This window comes from Rhinolophus ferrumequinum, chromosome 14 (genome assembly GCF_004115265.2).
Source record: "Rhinolophus ferrumequinum isolate MPI-CBG mRhiFer1 chromosome 14, mRhiFer1_v1.p, whole genome shotgun sequence".
Lineage (NCBI taxonomy): Eukaryota > Metazoa > Chordata > Mammalia > Chiroptera > Rhinolophidae > Rhinolophus > Rhinolophus ferrumequinum.
Window position 1 is genome coordinate 2,340,002 of NC_046297.1, and position 18,778 is coordinate 2,358,779.

At 45.6% G+C, this 18,778-nt stretch overlaps 1 protein-coding gene across 2 annotated transcripts in view; it reads right to left on the bottom strand.

Moving 5' to 3' along the window:
• Nucleotides 1-274: 274 nt before the first annotated feature.
• Nucleotides 275-18,778, bottom strand: part of LOC117034092 (carbonic anhydrase 13) — a 29,042-nt gene continuing 10,538 nt past the window's right edge. For both annotated transcript variants that reach the window (XM_033126784.1, XM_033126783.1), the window contains exons 3-7: nucleotides 15,439-15,557; nucleotides 11,471-11,566; nucleotides 10,364-10,426; nucleotides 9,684-9,839; nucleotides 275-2,324 (exon numbers count right to left, since the gene is read on the bottom strand). In XM_033126784.1, coding sequence (XP_032982675.1) covers nucleotides 2,205-2,324; nucleotides 9,684-9,839; nucleotides 10,364-10,426; nucleotides 11,471-11,566; nucleotides 15,439-15,468 — 465 coding nt within the window. In that variant the 5' untranslated portion in view covers nucleotides 15,469-15,557 and the 3' untranslated portion in view covers nucleotides 275-2,204. The remainder of the gene's footprint in view (nucleotides 2,325-9,683; nucleotides 9,840-10,363; nucleotides 10,427-11,470; nucleotides 11,567-15,438; nucleotides 15,558-18,778) is intronic.

An 18,778-nucleotide genomic window follows, 5' to 3' on the forward strand; every position in this document is an offset into this window, starting at 1 on the left:
AGTGGTGCCTCGCTGAAGGAAATGTGACCCCTGACTGAGCGAGTCAGTCTTGAGAGGGGTGAGTGGGAACAAGGCAACGTCAATCCCGTCGTGTGAGCTGTGCCACAGTCACGCAGGGCAACGTCCTAGCCTGTGGGACACAGACCTGCACGTGTGCAGGACCCTCAGATAAGTCAGGGCAAAAATGGTTTTGGCGGTGAGTTTGAAATCATTTTCTAAAGAAGAAGTGTAAAAACGCAATGTCATTCTGTGTCTTGCATATACAAGTCCCCGATACGGTTCAACACGTGTCTCATTTTCTTTATTGTGGTTGAATCCAATTTAAATTAAAACACAAAATGCTTAACAAACATACACCCGGCCCGTGTTGTGGGAAGCAAAAGAGACACTGGTACTTACAACTCCTTAATCTTCTCAACAGATAACACGTTAACACACACTTAGACCTTTGCCTCCAACAGAGAAATAAATTAGCAATCTTCAAGGAAATCAGGGCTGTGGACACGTTTTTAGACTCCCGAAGTCCAATGTGTAATGGAAAGCACACCTTCCCATTACAACGCTGGTGTTTTTAAAGCCATTACAACTTCTGGTCACACAGGTAGATTTGGTAAGTATTCTTTTAAGAAGAAACAATTTTTAAAAGATAACTTCCATCTTACTTGTAACATCAACTTACAGTACATTTGATCACAAGTGGCAGGATAATTACCAAAGATAATTTTTTTACATACTCAGTTCATTAACTATTTACTACGTGCCAATCTGCTGCAAGGCCTTAAGCTGTATATTGTGAGGAGAAAGTAAAAATCACCAAAGTATCAGTTTCAGTCTTTGGAAGCTCATCTTATGCAATTATATCCATCACTGTTACACAATTTCCTGATACTCAGTTATCCTGTCGAGAAAACTATCACAGGATAATTTCAATTCTTAAACTCTCCATCCAGAGGAACAGAGGTGTCTGAAACACACCCTCACACTCAAGGAACTTCAGTTATACTTCACCAGAAGTTGGCAGACGTGTTAACACGTGGTCAAGTCTTAACGGTGGTTACTAAGTTAACACTTAGAGTCACTTCTTAAACCAGAAAAAGCAAAAAAGGACCCCTGTCCCATCCTCCTTCACCAAATACAGAACCAAAATATGCCAGAGTAATAGGTGAAAGCGAGTATCAAGAGCCACCTCACAACATTACCTAAGACATCGAGGGACATGTGTAAAGGGAGACAAGCTTTGCCATGGAAATGGGTGGAAGGATTTGTGGGCAGCTCTTATGTCCACAGGAGGCTCATATAATTTTTCCCCCCAGTTGGCAGAACAGTGACCTGCATGGGGCTGCTCCCTGCTCTGCTGCCAACACACGGGGCAGAAGTAGGTGACCCTCCCTCATGCCCGTGGGCCGCTCTGCTAGACCTTGTGATCTGTTGGTTTCAAGCTACCTTAGTGTCATAAATTGGTGAGGATCACATCTGATCGATCATTAGCCAGTTTATCGTTGACGTTACCAGTGAGGGTAACATACGGCACGATTCATTAGTGCTTAAACAGCCATTTCTATCCTGAGGACTTTCTCACCGAAACGGCGGGGGCTATTTGTGAGCAGTGCAGTAGCTTTACCCACCCTCCTCCACCCGCCTTGGTTCATTCTATCAAAGGCATCGGGAATGAGAGTCAGCAACGTAATCAAGACAAAGCTTTGCTTTGAAAGGAAACATGATCAACTTTTTATAACCGGGAATGATACCAAGACATAAAGCAGAATCACTTGATTAGAAAAGGTATCACAATTGTATCCTTCTAGAAATGGGTTTAGTTTTCTCACCAAACACCACAGAGAGACGTGACTGAGTCGGTCCCGACGACAGGGGAGCGTGTTTACTATGTTCTGAGGTTTGCGATGGCGTCATGCCTGCCCACAGAGGGAAGCAGACGGAGGGAAGCAGACGAATTTCATAGGTTTTGATGCACAGCAAATGCTGTTTACTGCCCGACTGCCTGTGAGTGCAAAGCTGAGACACAGGAGTCCAGTCGGTGTGATGACAGAGATCCAGTTTTCTTTGTGGTGCTGAAGCTGAGAGCAAAACGGTACCGCAAGCTGGAATTCTAGGGAAGAACTGTAAGGAGGGATTCTTGCATTCGGTTTGGTGTTGTCCCCTCTCCGCAGACATGTTGGGGGGAAGGGGTCCGCTGGTGACAACTTTTAATGGAAAGAGGCTCTCACTCTTCGGCCCTTCAGAGGCTGTGGAGGACGATGGTTGCTCAGCAGAAAAGCGGCAGCTTCGCCCTCGGCTGTACAGAGCAGCGTGCGGAAGGTGGCCAGCTGTCGAAGAGAGGGGAAGACCACGTCTCAACACACAGAGTCCTGTCAGCGTTCACGAAGCGCCCTCAGTAGGACGCTTCCGTCTACTGGGAACTAAAACTATTGCACTGCAATTTTCCTAAGTTATGGGTCACACGTAGTAAAGCAGCACCTTTGCTCAGTTCTCACCACAATACAAATACCTACGGCTGCGACAACTAAGTATTTCAAGAGCAAAGTAATGAGAGGAAATATTTGGAGTGTGGTTTAAAGAGTATAGTTTGTAGAAATCAGAGAATGTTGCCTACACCGGCACAATGGAACGCTGGCTTCCAGAATGAGGTTTCGTTCCTAGTTCTGCCACGACCCGCCATGTGACCTGGGCCAAATCACCCATTCTCTCCAGTCCTCAGTTTCCTCAACTAGGAAAGGAAGCATTGGGTTTGATCACCTCAGTAGAGGTGGTCCGGCTCCTGGAAGCACCCTGACCATGCACAAGCACCCCGATATCACACGGCCCGAGTCTCCTGGGAGCCACGTGGTGTTCAGCCTGCAGAATTCTGATTGCCTTCCTTTAGCTAGAAATGCTCTTATTCTCACCATACTTGTACCTGGTAAACAACCACCCATGGAAAAAGCCCAAGGTCATCAACCTCTGATAATGTTCCAATACAATTTAAGTCGTACAGACATATGTTTGTATGTCTTCATCGACATGGCTTAATTTTTCTTATTACAACAAATATCTATCCTGCAAACTTCAGACAATACTAAAGTATTAAGAAGATAATGGAAAATACTAACCACAAAGTATAAGTACTATTAATATTATAGAGTATAGCCTTCCAGATATTATTCTGTATATAAACACACACACACTTGAGATATTTTATTGCAAAAAATGAGCTCAATTATGCATCTCTTTTGAAACCTTATTTTTTTCAATAGGTAAATGTGTATACATATATAATATATACTAGACATCTTTGCATGTCAATAAATATAAATACATGTCACGATTTTTCATTGCTAAAAAGTTTTCTATTGTAAGTGTGTTTTCTAAATTATTTAGCAATTCCATGGTGATTTAATATTATTAAGATTTAGCACATGTCTACAGTAGTAAAATAAAGATCCAGTAAATTACTGGAATAATTTGACTGTCTCAAAAACATTCACCCAAACTATATTGCCTATTAACACAAGTAAGTTTTTTGGTATTTGTTCTGCTGTTTTGACTGAGGACAAAATTCTTAAATTATTGAGAATGACAGCCTGCATTCCCTAAACTTTGCTGGTCCCTTAAGAGCAGAGCCATGAAAATTCAGCTTGGGACACAGCCATCAGGACTCCATCACCACCATGAAGCTGCACTGTTTCCTGCACAGGCTGGGGTTTGGGGGTCTGGGGGGTCCGTCAGAGCCAACAGGCAGCAGTTTACACCCACGCTCTGTGGAGATAGACGAGCAGCCCTGAAATTCCACAAGTGATACTCTGATGTCTTTTAAAAGGGCATAGACATGGGGAAGGGAAGACAAAGAGTTACAGCGTGCTACCACTCCCGGTTCACTAGACCAGGTCATTGTAGCGAAAGCCAGAGGAGACTGAGGTGGTTCTCTGGACGTGTCAACCCTCTAAGCTCTGGGACCACAGAGAAGACAGGCAGCCCTGAGGGGGTCCCCTGGAGATCTTGCTTTATTTATCCCTCTACCCTCTGCTGCCCCCTGCCTCTGCAGCACCTTAGCTTCCTGGGTCTAGAGCTGGAACTCACTCTAGAAATTTCTCTGACCAGCCTGCTCCTTTCAGCAAGACTCCCTCAGCCCGTCCTGATGTGTCATGGAGCCCCTTCCCTGCTTCCCTTCATGGCTCCAAGCTTCCTCCCAGTCATGGGGGCCAGGGAGGCAGACCTCACACGCACCAGTCCCCCTCGGCTTGCTCCTCCAGCTGCGGTGTCCTCTGCCACTGCCCTGGCCTCACAATGCACAGCCTGCTGCACCCCCAGTGTCATCGCCTCACCGGCCACTGGCTGCGTTCAGGCAGAAAATCTGTCCCTCTGTCACTAGGGCTGACTCAGCACCCACCCAGCTACAGGCAGGGGTCTCCCAAGTCAGCCTGGAAGCCCAGGTGGCTGGGACCTGCTTTACTGTTTTCTTTGGCTCTAATCCTGAAATTTTCTTGAGTAGTAATCCCAGTAAGCAGAATCACTCTTTTCCAGTGTTTTGTAAACAGCTTTCATTATGTCACTCTGGTGCTCAAATGTCTCCAGTAGCACTCCACTGCCAGCCAAAGTTGAGAAATCATAAAACAGGTCGTCTCCTATGGGACATGGAGGGCCAGGCACTGGGCGAGGTGCTTTACGTTACATGATCTCAGTTTCCCCCTAAAGCAGCCCCATTACGGTCAGCAGTGTACGACCGTCCCCATGGAAAGATGAGGAACGTGAGGGATGGCCAGCGAGCTTCAAATAAGTCATGAACTAACCACACACTCCAGTGCATCTCTAACGTTGTCTTGCCATTTTCCCCAATCTCTTTTTATTTCCTTTTTATTATGGAAACCTCCAAACGTACACAAAGATAGAATAACAAACCAATCTGAACCCACCACCAGCTTCAGCAGCCATCGACACACAGCCGAGTTCACTTCAACTTGACTCTCACCCATTCTCTGTCCCCACCTCCCACCCTGTCCAACCTGAATTATTTGTCTGCGAATTGCAAGGATCGTTTCATTCCAGGTGCAAACTCTGGAAAACAGATCTCTAAAATGTGTAACATTTCTAACCCTAGGAAGGCCCCCCAACAAACTTGTTAGTGTGGCTTCTGAGCGACTCCCCGCTTGGTCCACCACTCCTTTCTAGATGCTCTCCTGTCAGCTCCACACACTGCTCCACTCTAAGCCACTTCTGGAAAGAGCAGTCCCCGAGCTTCTGAATGAAGAGACGCTGATTGGGTGCTTCTTAAAAATTCTGGTCCCTGGACCCTACCTAGCTCAGAGCTTCTGAATGGGAATTCCTGATAAGGCCCAGGGACCCACATCTGGGCACGCTTCGTACCGCGGGTACTGGATCACCACATACTCTGTACTTCCCTTTCCTGCCTTCACCTGTGCCCTTCCGTCTTGAAGCTCCCCTGTCCTTGATTGCCGCCAACCGGTCTCCCTCTCTTGACCAGCCCACGTGTAAGCAACTTCAGGAAGTCTTTTTCTGATTTCTCCAATGAAAACTAGTCTCTCTCCTTCCGAAGCCCCCTTAGACCGTAGGTTCTCCTGCGGCCACATTACAGCTTCCATGCATTTATTTTATCCCCTCTGTTAGGTTGTAAATTACTGGAGGACAAGGGCCATTTGTAACACTTCTTTGTCTCTTGCCTCATGCCTCGAGAGAAGTGGCAATTTTTAAACGATTCTACAATTGGCTTGCACAGTCTCTCCTACAGCTTAGAACTTCGATTTCAAAACAAATTATACAGTTCTATGGATTGAGTCAAAATTAACGTTCAAGTGAATGAATTATTTCCTCATTTCACAGTCTAAAGATGCAGAAGTAGAGGAAAACATTTTTAGATTGTTAATCATCACGAATTACAAACTACAAAATTTTACTATGAGAAAAGGACATTAGAGTTTTGCTTCCAGATATGCTGGACCGAGACCCTGCAGACAACAACTTTAAAAGCAGACATAATACAAACACAGCTGGCTACAGGTACTGGGGACAGGGAAGGGGACGGGGAGCATTCACGGTCACGTGAAGCGGAGATGGGAACTGTACAGGTCAGGTTTGTCGTTCCAGTTTTTCACCTGGAACCGCAGCTCACCTGGGACAGAAAAAGGCAGAGAGGGGATCCCCAAACCCAGTACCCAAGAACCACACACGAACATCTCTGAACTGAGACCAGAGATGCTGCACAAGAAAGAGAATTTGCTGTTCGAGTTCAGGCAAGAAAGTTACCTGCTAACACCAAGGAAACAATACTCATCAGAGAAAAATAACAGAAGCCAGAATCTCCACAACATAATGTTTATAACATCTAAAATACAATTAAAAATGTGTCAACATACAAAGAATCAAGAAAATGGGACACATTTTCCAAGAAAGAAAAATCAACAGAATCAGATGCAAGATGAATCAAATTTGGAAGTTACAAGGACTTTAAAGTGGCTTCTGTAATGATTGAGGGTTATGTGAAGTTAAACAAAGCATTGTTTTAACGCCTGAGAAACCTCAGCAGAATAATGCAAAGACTCAGCAGAAAACTAGAAATAACAAAAGTCCTAGGCACTGCCACAATATATGAAAATGTGTCCACACAAAAGTATGTATGGCAGCTATTCCTAACATTCAAATATGGATAACTATGTTCCTAACAGCTCAAAATTAGAAGCCACCCACGTGCCCATCAATTAGTAAGTAAGGTCTTTTAAAATAGTGGTATATCTGTACAACAGAATATTACTCAGTAACAATAAACACACAAAATGGGTGAATCTTAAAAACATTAGGCTGAGCAAAAGAAGTCAAACACGGAAGTCTTATACTGTACCATTCCATTGAAATAAAAATCCTAGAAAAGTCAAAATTCTAGTGACAGCATCTCAGTGGCTGCCTGGGGCCATGGGTGAGAAGAATGGAGAGTGCAAAGGGGCATGAGGACCCCTTGTCAGCCAGGGATGTACTGTCCATCTTGATTCTAGCGGCAGTAGTTGGTTTCCTTCTGTATCGTACGGTTATACACGATAACACAAATCATCAACTGTGCACCAAAATTCATGAATTTTATTGTATGCAATTTCATAAGAAAGGAAAAAATGGAATTTTAAAAAGAGCATAGCATGAAAGCCAAGTATTCTGCACACGGAGTTTCAGCAGATGAGTAAGCCCATTTAGATAATCCAGGATAACCCAAAGAGACTTGGCAAGAAAAAGTCAGCCTTCCAAAGACAATGACAGATCTGTAACCCAAAGCATCAGAAACAGTATATCTGGCCTGGCAGTTAAATCAAGCATTTCAGTAAGTGACTCTGGGGAGAAAAATGGACTTAAATCAAGAAAAAGAAAATGAAAACCATCTGATTTACCCTTTCGGTCAAACAGTGACTTGGCAAGAAACAGCAGTAGAAAAAAAATTGGCACCGACTTACTAAAAAGAGGATTTAATCTTCACAGCTAGTGACATTATAGGGTGGGATTGGAAAATAAATAAGACTGACGGTTCCCAGCGACTTCAAAAATAAAGAGCTGCCAAAACTGAGATTAAAAACCATCTTTTGGAAAGCAACTCTGAAGTTGGTGGTACACACAAAAGATGTTTTCATTTTACTTTGCATGAAAGAGCTGGGCAACTGAATAATCTTATCAACCCTCTTGTGTTTTGAATTTTTTTAAATAAACTTTTTATTTTACACGATTTTCAGATTTGCAGAATTATTGCAAAGTTAGTACAAACAGTTCTTGTGCACCCCACATTCAGCTTCCTCTACTACGGACATCTTCCATTAGTGGGGTCCATTTGTTACCACTAATGAACAAATATTAATATGTGATCATTAACTGAATTCCATTCTTCACTCAGATTTCCTTTGTTTTTCCCCAATGTCTTTCTCTGCTCCAAGATCACCCCAGGAAACAGCCTTTCACTTAGTAGTCACGTTTCCTTGAGCATTTCTGGATTACGACAGCATGTCAGACTTACCAAGGTTTTTGATCACCTTGACAGTTTGGTGGGTAGCGATTCGGTATTTTGCAAAATGCCCTGTAATTCCTTAGAATTACAGGGAGATATTTTGGATTAGGTTAACGTCATGCATTTTAAGGAACTAACACAAAGTTTGATATATTCTCATTCAAATCACAGGCAGATTTTTAAAAAGTTCCCTTCCAAGTGGTTTTATGGAACACAGATATCCCTGAAATAGGAGAAACATGACGCCCTTATTGCTACTAACTCGTGATAATGTATTAACTCGTACTATTACTCTAACATGTAACAACCGTTGCAAACACTTTAGCACATGAAGGGGAGAAAAGGAAGTCCGCTAAAAAGCCACTGACTCAGTGACAAGTCATTGTTCTCATGACACAACTCACCTCATTTGTGATGGAAAAAAATCCACAGGCCTTTTCATGTCAGCCAACCCCTGGATTTGTATCCAGACCTTTACAAAAATTTAATCAGTATGCCCCGATTTATTATGTGGCTTTCATCATAAGGACAAGGTCAACAGAAGTTGCACGTGTTCCACAGAACAAGGGGAAATGCTCCCTGACGTGACCTTGGTAAGCAGGAACCAGCTCTAGTCTCTAACTGAGGGGAAGACATACAGAACCAGGCAGATGGGCCAGCCCAGAACACAAGGGCTTTATTAGCTGCATAAATTATTAGACTGTATTCTTGCTAAGATTTTCGCAACACCTGATTCAAAGGGAAACCAAACCAAAATGAGTAAGCAGTGCATCCCAGAACACACACCGACCGCCTGTCACAATATCCAGTCACAGGGTTCCTGGCTCTGAGCAGAGCTTCTGGGCAAACAGCCTGAGCCTGCAGACAGCCCGGCCCTGCGGGAAGCTCTCCAACCACAAATCAGAACAATGAGTGGGGACCCAACCGACTTCATGAGAAGAGCACAGGGGCCACCCACAGCCTCTAGCAAAGAAAACTGAAAGCCCCTCAGGCAGCCCCACCAAAGCCAAAAGCTGACAGACAGGCTTCGTAACCTCGGCAGGCACGCACGTTTCTCAGGGCTGCCAGGGCACGTCTCAGGGTCCACTTTCTGAATGTGAAATCTGTAGGAGGAGCACATCTAGGACTGAGGAAAAAGGGGAAAGCACCTCTTGATGCAGCCTGGTTCCTGATTTTGCCGTGCATGGCCCAGCCCGTTTATAGTTCAGATAAAACAAAACAGAAGCAAACGGCGATGGGTTCTTCACTTCCATCAGTGACTGCACGCACGTTACATTTCGAAGACGTGGGGAAGAGATCATGTAGTACGACAAGGTCACCTAAGAAAGGGACATGTACCTCCTCTGGTCCAACCACACACCTGACTAATAAAGGGAAAACAGCAGAAATTAAGGGCACGGTTGTTTTGTTTGTTTGTTTGTTTGTTTTAAAAGATTCAGCTCTTCCTAAACTACCTGAAAATCGCACATTGTCACTTCTGTAATCTACATTCCCTCCACTTTGTCCTTTGTTCAACATTATCATCTACGCCCAATGTTGCCTCACTGTCTTTGGAACTTTCATGCTTATGTGAATTCCCCACGCGCACATATTAAATATTTGGTTTTCTCCTGTTAAAAGTAAATACATAAAAATAAAAAAGATTCAGCCCAGTTTCCTCTAAGCTATCAGGACCAACCTGGAGGGAGAGACGTACCTGCTGAGAGCTGATATTTATAGGTTGTTTTAAAACGATCCATGTGACGCTTTCAAGTAGAGGTGGGACTGTCAGAGAACCAGGGTACGTCCAGTAATCCCAGGATGTAGGAAGCAGAGACAATGGGTCAAAATTCGTGAATCGAGTTTGTTTCCCCTGGGGAAGAAAAGAGAATGACAAATCATAATCAGAAAGCTCTACACAGACTTCAAAGAAAACATACATCCCACGAAATATTTCTTCACTGGAATGTATTCATTCATGGAATTATTTAGTACCTGCATTGTGTATTTTTAAAAATGTATTTGCCTTAATCTAAAAATTTTATAGGAAGTAGGACATCACTTAGATTTGTTTAAGAGGCACGAGATTTGTTTTCATATAAATGGTCTTTAAAATGCATTGCAACTGAAGGCTTATTCTGCAAAACTCCAATAACAGAAACTAATTATGCATAAATAGATGTGTCAGTGATCATTTCAGGTAATGGAAGACAACTCCCAATTTTCAGGAGATAAGTGGTAACCAGTTACTTCTGCTCCATTGGTGAAGGTCCTTGAAACCCACTCCACAGAAGGGAGGACATGCTATGTCTCAGGCCTCCGCTTGCAAAAGATGGCAAGAGAACTCAGGAAAAACCAGGAACATATGAGTCATTAGTAAACCGGGATTAATTTTACCTTTTCTTTAATGGAATCCAAAATGTCAGTAATCTTTTGCAGCTGAGGATTAAGTTCACCAACCTGAAAACATGAAATTTCAGAAGAAATGATGACTGTTCCAGATCAGGTTTGAATCACCCCATTTCAGTCACTGTTTTAAAATTCTTTTTTTAAAAAAAAAAACAAAAAACCAAACAACAACAAAAAAAACACAAACTAAAGACCTACGCCAGCCCAGAACAAACAGTGACTGTCCCACAATGCAGCTCTGTTCCTCGGGCCTTATCATGCCTGAGGAATCTGAACAAGATAACATTACAGGGCAGCTTGATCCCCAAACCAGGAGCGACAGCTTCCCATTTCTTTAGCTTTAGGAATGTTTAAGATACAGGTTAACGTGAGAGAAACCTTGCTTAGGACGCTTCCAGAATACCTGCGTTATTAAACCAGATGAGACCGTCAAAGCCTAGATCCAAACTATTGTGAACATGAGAGGGAAACATCTCCCACTCTCAGCCTAAAATGATTTGAGGTCCGCCTTAAGGCAATCTAACACTGTGAGCAGAAATCTTCAGAACAGTGCCGGTAGCTCTTTTCCTTAGTGGAGTGGGTGGCAAAACAAAGGTGCACACCCTCCAGGAATGTGGTCGCAGTGGGAGCTGAGCGGCCCCACCTACCCACAGGTGTGATGACAGCGATACCTGCCTCACCACATGTGAAGACAAGACTGAGAAAAAAGGTCACTTCATGTAGGACTCCAAACCATTGTGGTCCAACTCATGCCTGAAGCTTCAGGAAGTTGAACTTGACTCTGTCTCATATCTGTAAATATTGTGTAACCGGGAAGAGCTGAGAATACAGACGCCCTTCTCAGGGACTCAGTTGTTATTTCAGCTGCTGCTGCTCTTCAGGGAAAACGACCAGGGGACAAGAGACAACAGTGCTCCTGGGGCATTCTGGGCCCTTGTGAACCACGAACATGCAAATGTTTAACGTTTGTTCCCAAAGGAAAGCGTCAAACCTAGAACCAGTTTGTTATTAAGATGGTAGAGTGTCTGCTCCGTGACTGAAACTCTACCCAACATGGCTGATTCCTTATTTCAAATGAACCCAGTGGGTCCTCACCTGTAAAAATACTCCCAGGACGGCCAGTCCGTCGGGCTCATGGGCTGCCTCCACGAAGCTGGGGTATTTGTCTGAATTCCAATGAACGACGTGGAGCTGAAAGGGAGGGACACACATAAGACAAACGCTCTTTTTCCAAACACCCTCAAAACCCTAAGCGTGAGTAAGGCATGTATGTATTAGGGTTGGTGCAAAAATAATTGCGGTTTAAAACGTTAAAAATAATTGCAAAAACCACAATTACTTTTGCACCAACCTAATAGACGTGCTGGCACTGCATACTTTAATGTGTAACATGTTCGTTACCAGAACCCGGGACAGAACCTGCCTCTTTAGTCCAAAAACTACGGTATACGAAGGGAAGGCCCACGCCACTCACTAGTCTGTGCCCAGCTATGTTGAGGCATAATGGCTGCTTAGAAGGTTCTGGAGCACCCCCATCACGGCCCTCTAGCCCTAACAATCTCCAGCCACCGTTCTCAAGGGACCTGGTTTTTGGCCTTCTGCAAAACCCAAAGGTGTCCCAAACGTCCTGCCATCGTCAACAGTGCAGTGTCCCAAACATACAGACAACTGGATGAGGCTGTAGAATAACAGTCATGCAGAAAACCACCCCGGAGGGTCTTCATTCGTGGTGAAGGGAAGAACAAACTGAGATGGGAGCTACAGGGCAACGTGACATACTGAATGACCGGGCCAGGACCACAGCTAAGCAGGCCGTGCTATGTGAGGCACTGGCTTCAGGTAAGATCTTCAAGTGACCCCCTTAGTCCCTCAGGGAGGAAACCTGTGTGAAGGGTTTCATGCACAATCACCTTTCTCGCTGACCGATACACAGACGGTTTCGTCCATTGAAACACATTTTTATCCCATCCTTTGAACACAACTGCATCTTACAGGCAATAGTATGGGGGCATTTCTGGATAAAGAAGGATGATCACAAACTGTGAACTGTAAAACTACAAAACAGTGCGCTGCCGACAAACACTGAGCAAGACGGTGGGATCCAGACGGCGGTGGTTGCCGTGTTCCTCCCTAACTATGCAGGTGTGACACAGTCGGGCAGGAACGAAACCTGACAGCACTGCCTGATGAAACAGACTTTGCTCGGCCCACAGGAGATGCAGATGTTCCACAGGGAGGGGCTGAAAAGGACGTTAAAGTTGGTTCACATGGCTCCCTGCCAACTCACCACTTCCCTTTGGGAGAGGTGATACCACAGCCACACAGAGACGTGAAATGATTTCACGTCACAACCACAACTGGTTAGGAAACCACTGTGACACGACAGATGCCATATATCCTTCTGCTGGTTAAAAAACAACTATTTGAAGTATGATGGGAAACCAGAGCAAGAGAAAACTTTTGCTTGTTTTAAACAAGTCCTTCTCTCACCTACACACCCTGTTTAACTGGCAGCGGCAGCTTCTGAGGAACTGATATCACTTTTATTAGCATTTGTATTTGAACTAAAACTCAAACAAAGAAACAACAGTCACCTTTCCTGACTAACAATGACAGATGCAGTGATTTGAGCTGAATGTGAATAAGTGATTGCAGCCACTGCAAAAATGGAGATAAGATTCTTCCTCACTGGCAAACGATGGCTGAATAATAATATTATTCAACTTCAGCATTTTTAAACTGCGTCCACTCATACATAAAATACGCTGAGAATGTCCCAAATCGCCGTTAATGCTGAAATCATAGGTTTACGTCACCTACACTTTTAATACACATACTATAAATGTGGCATAGACTGTAATCAGATAAAGTTCTCAATACGGAGTTGACTATTAGCTTACGTGTTCTACATGCATTCCTCTTGTTATGATTTAGATCACCTCTCTCTCTCTCTCTCTCTCTCTCTCTCTCTCTCTCTCTCTCTCTCGTCACACATCATCAGATTTGGCCCCCAAATTAAATTGTTATATATAACTTTCAATGTTTTTTTTCCTGTCATTTCTTTTTTCTTCCTTTTTTTAAAATTTTTTAAAGAGATTACAAGTTGATGACAGTCTTGAGGTTAGGGACAAAAGTGGCTGGAAAAACCATCACCGCCCAGGTCAGCCACTTCCAGAACCTTCTAACTTGTGTCCCGGCTTTCACGTTCACCCGACCTCTTCCCCACAAGCAGCTAGTTGTAGCTCATAACATCCACAGCAGGGCATGTCGTCACCCCGCTCAGAACCTCCCACTGTCTTCCTCCCACTACATTAAGGACGGGCTCGGAACCGATCGCCTGGCCCCACGTGGGGTGTGGCCCCTGCTACGCCCCTAGGACGTGGCTTCTAACTTCCCCTCTGTCATGACTCCCACTCCTAACGCCCACACCGCTGTCTCCTGGAACAGGCCAGTCTCGTTCCTCCACGGGCATCTGGACTTGCTCTTCCCATCTGCTGGGGAGCTCTCTCCAGACTTTCTCGTGGTGGCTTCTTCTAGTCATTCAGTTTCAAGTCACGTATCATCTCGAACAGGCCCTTCCTCGCTGCCCAGTAACGCTCGGATCATGTGCTATCACTTTACCGAAGGACTTACCACCTACCATTCGTCCCTGTGTGCCTCGAACAGCCCAGACTTCCTCTCTCTCCACAGCGTTCCTATCTCAACCCAGAGACACAGCCCCTGCCCCTCCCTCAGCCTCAAGCCCAAGCCACCAGCAAACCCCACTGAGGCTGCACCTCCCACCAGCGCTCCAAATGCCCCATCCTGTTACCTGGAACCTCCCAAAGCCTCCTCACTGACCCCCGTGCACCCCCCACCCCTGTTATCTACTCCACTTCCCTCAAATCTATTCTCCAGCTGTAGCCTGAATGGTGTTTTCAAATGAAAAAACAGCCCCTTTCCAATTCAGAGCCAGCCAGCGGCTTCCCACTGCCCCTCCAGGCAACTTCACAATCCCACCAGGACTCCCCCGGCCACCAGCCTCTCCCACCTGGGCCTGCAGCAACTGCCCATGTGGGGCCCGTGCTCTGATCACACCGGGCGTTCTCTCCTTCCAGTGTGCGAGGCTCGTTCCCACCCCTAGTCCCCACGCACGATTCCAGGCAGGACCACTGCTCTCCCTTCCCTTTGCCCGGTGGCCTCTGCTCCTCCACAGAGAAGCACCCCCTGAACTGTCCCTTTGTCCCTTCGGGACGAGAACGAGTAAGCTGGGCAAAGACTGAGGACCTGGCGGGAGCTCAGCGAATTCTTAAAGAGGGAATGAAGGAGCGCAGGAATTCAGGGACAAGTGACAAACGAAACGAGAACCAGCCTTAAATACATATTAAACAACGGTTCCCGTTGAAACTCTGCCCACGGCAAGAAGGACCATCCACTTGCGAGTCAGGACGGCGGGTCTCTGGCATGTTTCAGGACTGAGGGTCCTTGTCAGGAAGCCACAGGCCAGCTAGCAGGAAACCATCTGAGTCTACACTCAAGTCTGCAGAAGGTGTAACCATTAAACAACGGACAGTTTTCCTGAGCTGCTGTGAGAAGTGAGAAAGCAGTGACCCAAAGCCTGTATCTCATGCCCACAGAGCTTCCGAGATGTGGGATACGGTAGGTTTAGAGCACAGAACTCTAGAAACAAACATGGGAACTGTTCGGCACAGACCGACAGAGGTGCCCTTTCAGAAACATGACAGGTATTGTAGAAAGAGTTTGTAATTCAGTGTCAGGCAGACCTGGTTCAAACCCGTCTGTACCCTCCCGAGTGTCTCAGCTGCCTTAGTCTCCAAGTCCCTGGCTGGCTCCCTGGCTCATATAACCTTCCCGCTTACAGTCGCGTCAAGGCTCAGCGGGGCCACTTCTGTAGCTGTTCCCCGGATAATAATGGTCTCAAACAGATGGTGAAACAGTGTCATACACTGTGACACCTAACTGGCTCGGGACCCTGTTTGGGCTCCAGGAAGCTGTCGTCTGTGTCCCTTCCCTCCCACCAGCGAGGACAGCTCCGAGCCAGGGATCCCCGCCTGCTGGCTTACCTCGGCCGCATACCGCACGCCGTCCACCATGTGCTCAGAGCCGTGGTCATCAGCGGCCCCCCAGTGCAGGTGGAACTGTCGCAGCCTGTAGGTTCCGGTGAGCGGACCCCCACGCAGAACTAAATATAGACACATTGTAGATGGTTAGCAGAAAACATGCTCACGCGTGCTGCCCCACCCACAGCGCCTCCCCGAGTCACTCTACATGTCAGGTCCTCCAAGGAAGTTTTATGAGCGGGTGGTTGAGCTTGCTCACAGGAATCCAATGTTTAGGTGTATAAGGAGCAAACATGAACATTTTCAAAAGTAAGAGGCTCCTTCACACAGATCTGTATGGAACAGCTGGGGAACCACCACAGACACACTGGTTAGAAAGCTGGAGAACTCAGAACTCAGGAGTTCTTGGAGATAAGCACTCCTCTGCTTAAAGGAGGACGGCACCCTGTGTGAAGCAGGACGTGATGGGCGGGGGTCCGTCCTGGGCTCTGCAGAGCAGCCCAGCAGCTGGTTAGAAAACAGCCTTCAGCATTTCTAAGACCTGGGCTCACTCTCTCTTCACTAACCGTGATCTTACACCAACCCTCTAAGTGAATGAAGCTTCAGCTTTCCTGTCTCCAAGCTCAATGTAATAACGCCACCTTCTCCCAATGCCGCTGTGAAAACAAGAAAAACTGAACACAAAGCACTCCCGTCTGCCCCGCACACAGTCAACAAATATGATCTCTAAAACTACGGCAACAGAATCACATCTTAGGGATGTAGTAGAAAAGCTTCTTAACAGAAAACGTGGTCCTAAAGTATCTCGTCCAAAGTAGTCTTTATTGGGCAGGCTTTGGAGGACATAGGAGGTGAGGAAGCACTGGGTGTGCAACACACACACACACACACACACACACACACACGGCCAGCAGGATTCATCTCCCACCAATGCCCAGCAGGAGTAACTGTTGGATTGGTAAGGTGCGGTCTTAACAATGGTTTGATTTAAATTGCCCTGCTCTTCAGAGATTATATGTGTGTGTGTGTGTATATATATATATATATATATATATATATATATATTCAAAATTTGTCACGAATGACCCACCTTACATAAGAAGGAAAAGATGGTAAGAGGTTTCACATGCACTTTTCTAGAAATAGCAAGAAAGAAAAGGCAAAGAATATATTTCCCATGGCACACCCCTCCGAGCTATACTGTCGGAGAAGGAAAGATCCAGACTGCTGTCGGTATCCACCAGCACAGCTGGACTCATTTTTCCCAGAGCTGAAGCTGGACAGTGGGGATTAAGAGCTGGTGTCCTGGTTGGATCAGCAGAGCTGGGAATAATCCCAGCTCAGCCACTAAATTCTGTGGTCTTCCAAAACTCACTTAAGCCTCTGTGGGCTTCGGCTTTCTTGTCTATATTTGTGTTTGTCTATTTTTAATTAGGACATTGGACTGGGTGTTCCTGAACTTCTACAATTCTCAAAACTGCACGAGGAAGAAAATTGGGAGCATACATAAGAAAAACATCTTGGAAGGTTGAATGGTTGGGGCTTCTTTTAGATTCATTTGGATCCAGATTTCTTCACAATAAATAAAGATAGCTATTTTAAAAGCCTTCTAAAAAGTGAGAAAAAAGAGAAGAGAGAACCACTCACACCAGACTCTAAAGGTGCTCTTCTGTGACTCTGCTGCAAACAGAATCATGTCGTTGGTTTTTCTCCCCCTATACAATGTCCATGAGGGCAGAGCTGGCTTGTGTCCCTGCTGTACCCATCACCTAGCACAGACTGTCATGAAGGAGATGCACGGTAAGTATTTGATGAACGAATGAAGAAAATATCTGATATGTCTCTAGACAAAGTTTCAAAGACGTCTCCCAGGTAAACTAACTTCAGAGGCCCCTTCACCAAGTGACTCCACACAGCACGGATGAAAGTTTCCAGATGAAATCACGTCTCTGTTGTCCTTGCTGTTGCACAATAAGACCTGAGCTGAGACATGAAGTCTTCCCTTCAGAGCTAAAGAGCAGATTGGAGAGCTGGAGTGACCCGTGCGGCACTGAGTTTGGGAAGAGACACAAACAAGCAAGCTCAGGAGAAAGCCCGTGGTACCCAAACACACACCGTCAGGGACAGGTCCCAGAATCATGGCTGATCTGTGGAAAGCCTGCTCACAATCCAGGGTTTAAAGCCAGATTAGCATAGCTCTGCATAGTTAAGCAGCAAAGCTTGCCTTTCACTCCACAGAGCTGGCTCCACATTTGGGAGTTTCCACTAAAATACTCAACCTGGGGCTACGGTCAGCAGATGTCTAATTGTGGAGACCACCCTCCCAGAGGAGGGCTGTCTGCAGGGTGGGCAACATGAGTGAAATATCAAGGTTAACGTAACAGTGACTTCGAAATAGTCTATAGCAAAACAGCAAAACTGTGGTATAAAATGAGCAATGGCAGCAAGTTATTTTTCACGAGAGTGACTTAGTGTTTTCAAGTGTCAAGTTATTCACCTCATTTTCCAGCCTCGATGAGTAAATCAATATTATTGTCTCCATGTGAAGTCTGAAAACAAGTGATCGTTGCTCCAAAATCTCACTACATACATGGAGTCCATTTATCATTTCATTCAGGAGTTTTTAAAACAATCTATTGCTGTCACCTGCTATACTCTGCAAAGCCCAAAGACACTGAGAAAGTAGAAAGAAAGATACGTGCTTTTCTATTGCCTTTGACTTTTAACATTGTTAGTCATTTGCCAGCCCTACTCATTTTCTGAAACTACTCTATAGTCGGCTGCCTTGAATAATGAGCACAGATGGCAACAAAATCAGGAAAAAAATTTAATTTAAAAATCACCACAGTGGTTCAGGCACTTCCTGTCTATCCCACTGGGATACAGAGTCCTTTAAGGCAGATCGGTCTTGTCCCCTTGGGTCCCCAGGACCAAGGAGAGTGCCTGGATCAATTAACAATACTGACATGCAATAAGAAGGAGACCTCACCACCTAGAGAAGCACTTCCCCACATACTCCAGTGTGTAAGGCTGCTACTGACGTGCCCTGGAAATCCCTAACGGGCATATTCCTAGGACCAGTGAACGTGACGGAGTAACGGCCTACCCACTGTGTCAGACGTCCTCGGAAGGAAAGCTAAGTGAACAGCACCCCTGTGGTTTGCCTGGAATCTAGGCAAAGAGCACAGATCTGCCAGGGTTAGACCATGAGAGAGAGGGAATGAAGACATGGGCGTTCCCAGGCACTGGGGCCGGAATTCTTTATGGAGCCCGGAGAAACTTCCTGAAGCCTAGTTTTCTGTGCTCTGAGAAGATGCACACCAAGTTACTCTCCGGTCGATCA